This window comes from Entamoeba histolytica, genomic scaffold (assembly GCF_000208925.1).
Source record: "Entamoeba histolytica HM-1:IMSS scf_1104750516583 genomic scaffold, whole genome shotgun sequence".
Lineage (NCBI taxonomy): Eukaryota > Evosea > Mastigamoebida > Endamoebidae > Entamoeba > Entamoeba histolytica.
In genome coordinates this window covers 1-5,779 of record NW_001915236.1, presented here as the reverse complement: position 1 = coordinate 5,779, position 5,779 = coordinate 1, and the positions used below count along the sequence as shown (strand labels likewise).

The 5,779-nt window shown below is 23.7% G+C and overlaps 3 protein-coding genes across 3 annotated transcripts; 2 read left to right on the top strand and 1 right to left on the bottom strand.

The window, feature by feature from the left end:
* Nucleotides 1-295: 295 nt before the first annotated feature.
* EHI_020490 (uncharacterized protein) lies at nucleotides 296-1,069 on the top strand (the record flags this gene model as incomplete). Its single annotated transcript, XM_644185.1, has 1 exon — nucleotides 296-1,069. One exon carries the CDS (start codon nucleotides 296-298, stop codon nucleotides 1,067-1,069), a length of 774 nt encoding a protein of 257 aa, XP_649277.1.
* Nucleotides 1,070-1,152: 83 nt separating this feature from the next.
* On the bottom strand, nucleotides 1,153-2,922 carry EHI_020480 (uncharacterized protein; the record flags this gene model as incomplete). The annotated part of the gene is made up of 1 exon (XM_644186.1): nucleotides 1,153-2,922. The coding sequence occupies one exon, from the start codon at nucleotides 2,920-2,922 to the stop codon at nucleotides 1,153-1,155; it is 1,770 nt and encodes a 589-aa protein (XP_649278.1).
* A 2,074-nt stretch (nucleotides 2,923-4,996) lies between these two features.
* On the top strand, nucleotides 4,997-5,779 carry EHI_020470 (protein kinase domain containing protein; the record flags this gene model as incomplete). Its single annotated transcript, XM_001914203.1, has 1 exon — nucleotides 4,997-5,779. A coding segment is annotated over one exon (783 nt), but the record flags the coding sequence as incomplete, so codon positions are not given.

Sequence of the window (5,779 nt, the reverse complement as noted above, 5' to 3'; positions counted from 1 at the left end):
TTGTAGCAGTTGTTTTTATAGCTATAGGAGCAGATATTATGATATCATTTATTCTTAAAAAGACTGTTTGGGCTCAATCAGATAAGAAATAAAAAAGTATGTTATTTACTACATTATGCTTTTATATTTATGTTTTCTTTATCATTTATTAAGAAATAAAACAAAAAAAAGGGGTTTTTTTTTAAAGAATTTTAATTTGTTATTAAAACAATAATAAAACAAGAAAGAAAAAGATAGGAAAGATTAATTTCTTCTTATTTTAATCTTTTTCAGATTCATTTACTTTTTCATTGTTATGAATAACACAAGTAATACTTCTACACAAAATGAAAATAAAAATGAATCAATTATTGATAAAAAAGATTCAATGAAATGTATTGAATGTGGATGTGATATTGATAATACTTATGAAATATTTTGTGGTCAATTTATAAGACTTTTAAGATGTCCAAAATGTGGTAAAGTAGCTGATAAATATATAGAATATGATAATGTATTAGTATTTCTTGATATGCTTTTACAAAAGAGACCAGTATATAGACATTTATTATTTAATCATGATGAATCAATAAATGGGTTTTTTATAAAACTATTTTTTGGTTCATTATTATTAGAATCATATATTCGTCAAATGACAACATTAACACCATCAATTTATTCATTTATTTGGAATGGAATTCAGATAGTAATAGAAGATATATTTTTCTTAGCAATGTTTATTATTCCATTTAGTTTTTATAAAAGAATTAGTTTTAAAGATTCATGTAATTTAGTTGCTCAATCATATCTTATTGGGTCATTGGGAAAAGTATTTCTTTGTTTAGTTTTAATGTGGACAAATTCATTACCAATTTATTTATTTTCTATAACAATGGCAAATTTAACTTTTATTGCATGTATGAGTGTTGTATTTGAAATATCTACATGGAAAATGTTAATTATTGGTTTTGTAATTGGAATAATATACACAATTATTACATCTCAATTCTTCCCGTTAACTCCATTAACATATTATATTAAAAATAAAAGGTTATTAGATTTATTAATTGGAGATCTTTATACTTTTTAAGTAAGTCAATAGTTTTTACTCTATTTTACATCTTTCATTTCTAAATGACTATAAAAAAAAAGAATAAAAAGAAGAATAAATATTTATAATTTCATTAACCAAGATTGAACATTTGGTAATGGATTAAAATGAAAACTTATTGTTTGTGCATCTCTTATTGATAATATAATTCTTCCTAATGATCGTATCTTTTTAACATTAACCAATTTTTTTTCTTCATCAAACATTACTGGTAATTCATTTGTATGAAACAAATCACCCATCCAAACAAATAATATTGGAAGTTTTGGATAATTAGATTTATTATATACTTCTCTATACCTTTTATAATTTGAAGTTAATGAAAATAATGAACGAAGTTTAATTAAATCATTTTGAAGTTCTTTACTTAATTTATTAAAATCAACATCATTTATAGCTACATGAAGTGATGAGAAGATTGTTGAAGCAACATTAAAATTACCTAATTTAACTAATGTAAGTGTTAGTCTAATAAAGAATTTTTCATTTTTAATTCGTTCAAGTGAATTAGATGTTATAATTGAAGAAACTAAGTCACCTAATTTACTTATAAATTTACTATATGAATCTATGGAATGACAATGTTCTTTTTTGGTTATAATTTCATATAATTTAATTGACCTTAATTTGGCTTGATCAAATAATGTTAATTGTTGTGCAAATTGTAATCTAATTTTATCATTAATAACATGTTTTACTGTTCTATTTGCATGTTTATAATTTTTATATTCTTCAAACATTTCTTTTATTTCTTTTATTGATTTATATGGCATATTTAATTTTCCTTCATTTATTTCATGAAGTGATGGTGACATTAATGGTGACCTACTTCTTGCTCTTCCAATAAGAGCGTTAATTACAACTCGTTCTTGTTCGTTAAATCCTTGATATTGAATTGTTTTTGATCTTTTAATTTTTTCAAGCAAAAATGGACATTCTCTTGAGAAATATTCTGCATGCATTTCTAACCAACCTCTAAATAATGAATAGAGCCTTCTTGAATATAAATTTTGTTCTAATGAATTTAATTGATTAGAAGAAATTTCATCTCCTAAGTAACAAGTAATTTTTTCAAGATATTCAATAAATAAAAGAGGGTCTATAATAAATATAGAAAATATAGCGAAATGTTCAATAAAATTACTTTCTATTAATGTGTTATTAAATACAAATTGAAACATTGTTTGAACTGATGCAGCCATTAATAAAGATTGTTCTGATTCCTCATCATCATAAAATAAAGGATCTCCAGCTTCAGGTTCAAATACTGTGATTGAATCTTTTAATGCTTGATATAAAGATTGTATTTTTTCTTTTTCTTTTTCACAACAGAAACATATGAATAATTGGTTTAAAGTCATTTCTTTAATTTCTCCTTCTTCTAACCGATCAATCATTTGAATCCATTTTAATAAACATTCACGATGTGTTTTTTCCATTGTCCAAATAAAAATACGTAAAGATATTATCGTTTGTTCTTCATTTATTAATGATGGAATACAATTTTCATTTAATACAAACCTAAGTCCAATAGAATTTGATCCTTTTAATATCATAACTAATGCTATTTCTGAAGTTAATTTATGTTTTTTTTCTTCCCAGAGAGATGAGTAACAATAAGATGAAGATAAATATAATGACTTAACAGTCTCTTCATCAATCGGTTGTTGTACAAGTTTAAAAAGTGATAAAAATGATGTTCCAATTTGTGCAGTTGTCCCAACAATAGAATTAATTGATATATTAGAACTTACTTGTTGAATATTTCGTGAGATATCATTAACTTTTGGTCTAACAATAACAGGATGTTTTGGTGCTTCTTCTAAATCCATTGAGACAATTTTACGAATTTTAAAGTTTGTTTTATTCTTTATTTAGTTATTATTTGTTTTATTTAACAAATATATACCAGAGAAATAATAACAAAAGAAGAATATCCGTGAATTAAAAAAATATGTTAATAACATATTTTGCTATTGTTTTATTCAGAAGTAAATAATTAATTTATCTAAACATATAATTTCAATAACTATTAAACAAAATTATCATTTAGATTGACTTTAAGTCAAAAGGAAGAGTATTAAATGTTATAGTATTGTTATTCATCATTGAAAATTAATTTTATATAATTTAGATAGTTATTTTTTGTTTCTATCTTCTTCTTTTTTTTATGTTTTTATATGTGTAGAATGTTTATTTGGTGTTATGCTTCATTATTATTAATTGGTCCAATATTTTATTATGTTAATGTTAATTTTATTTTAAATGTTTTATTTTGAAGATTTTTAATTCAAAATGAATTTTTCTTCTCTCTCTGCTTGTTTTCTTTTTTTTTTAATAAAGATTATCAAATATTTTTTGATTATTATTTTTTATTAAACAGAATTTAATGCACTTTTACTTAATAAGAGAATCAAAACTCTTACTCTGTACTAACCTTTTTCTAGATATTCTCGTTTATATTCACACTGAAGTATGTTGTTTTTAATTCTTATTTAATAATTCTATTTTTTTCTTTGTTCAACTTTCATTTCCTTCATTTATTACTTTATATTTTTTTTGTAAGTAATATCCCTATGAAAAACCATTATTATTTCTTTGATTTTATTAAAGCACAATTATTAGTTATTGTTAATATTCTTCTTATCTCTTTTTACTATGTTATTTGTATTAAAACATTTTTATTAACCATTTTATGTTTTATTTATCATTTCTAAACAATGGTATTTATTATTATTAAATCACTTCATTATAACAAGTGTGAGTATGTTGATTTTACTCATTAATTTGTTGTTTATAATAATGGATTATATTTGAATCTTCCTAAACAAAATTCCTTAGTTAGACGTTTTTATTCTTTCAACAATAACAAAGGTGTTTTTATATTACATACTACTTTCTCAGTTCATCTACATAAATCATTAAGTCTTAACATTTTGTTGTTTTGTTCTACTTCTTATCATCTAAAGTTATTGAGACATCTAATTGTTTTCTGTATGTTTTCGATTTGAGTGGAAAAGATAAAATTTAACTCCAATCAATAAAATGAAAAATAATAAAGGTTGGTTATTTTAAGGAAAAACTCAAAATAGTCTTAGAATTAACAAGGTTTAGCAATTTTCTTGGCAATTTGGGTATGATAAAAATAGCCTTTTATTGTTGATTGTTCTTTTATTATTTCCATTAATTAAAGAATATAAAAAACCTCTCTTTTCATAACGTAAAAAATCAATTCTGATAATGTCTAGTTAACTCGTCATCTTTTCTTTCTGTTCTTTAAAAGCAAAATCCTTCAAAGGTCTTTCAAATAAAAGTTGTAAATTTGAACTTTCAATTAAACAAAACAACCATATTCTTTGAAAAAGAAGATATTATCATAACTCTTCAAAAAAAAAAACTACAAAAACAAATTATTGTTTTTAAGGATAAATAAGATTAAAAGATTATCTAATTGTTCAAATGGTTAAAAATGAAAGAACTAAAAATTTAATTGAGGATTTTATTTTAATAAATTAATCAGTCTAATAATTTCAAACCCAGTAATGTATGGAAAAATAAAGGTATTGCTCAATATAATTAAATCTTCCACAATCTTCTCTCAAACTATCAAAAATAACTTTTCCTATTTATAAAAATTTTCAATTTTTGTAATTTTATCAATTTATTAATTTACATTTATTTTATTATAAATATACTATTTACTTATAGCATCTAAAAGTATTTTGTTTAAAAATAAACCTCCATAAGGATGATACAAGAAAAGGAAGCAGAACGGGAAAATAATCAAATCATTAAGATAATCCCCCGAACAGACACTTTGTTGTTTCCTGAGATACAAATGCAGAAATTCTTCGACACCAAAAGAAAGAAAAGAAACCTAAGATGAAACTCAATAGTCACAAATCAATGAGTTTCCTGAGGAATATCATTAATGGAATAAAGTCGTCATTTCTAACAGACCCCAGTATTCCTAAGTCAAGATATGTAATTTTAAATAAATTACATTCAGCTCGATTTAGTAAAGTATATCATTGTAGATTAAGAGAGTCAGGAAAAGAAGTCTGTGTTAAAATTTATCAAGTAGGAGAAAAAGAACGGAATAATGAAGTATTAGAAACACAAATATTAAATGAGATTAGTATATTAAGAAGAGTAAATCATCCATGTATATTAGGATGTTTGAATGTCTACTTAACATCACATCGAGCAGTGATGGAGATGGAATATATGAATGGAGGAGATTTGTTTGATTATCTTGTGAAGAATGGAATTCAAAATGAACAAGTAGTTCGACAAGTTGCTATACGATTAATGAGTGCAGTAAAATATCTTCATAGTGTAAGTATTACACACAGAGATATTAAATTAGAAAATATGTTACTTGAAAAACCCAACGATATTTCTTCAGTCAAGCTCAGTGATTTTGGGTTATCAGTTGAAACTGAAAAAGAGACATTGATGACTGAACAAGTAGGAACTTCTTATTATATGGCACCTGAATTATATCGAAGATTGCCTTATGGTAATAAAATAGATTGTTGGTCATGTGGTGTTGTTCTTTATAGTCTTCTTTGTGGAACATTTCCATTTGCAGGTGAAGATCAAGAACTTGTTTCACACATATTAAGAGGAAAAGTGACATTTCCAAATGACATCAAAATATCTGATGATTGTAAAGATTTTATTTTA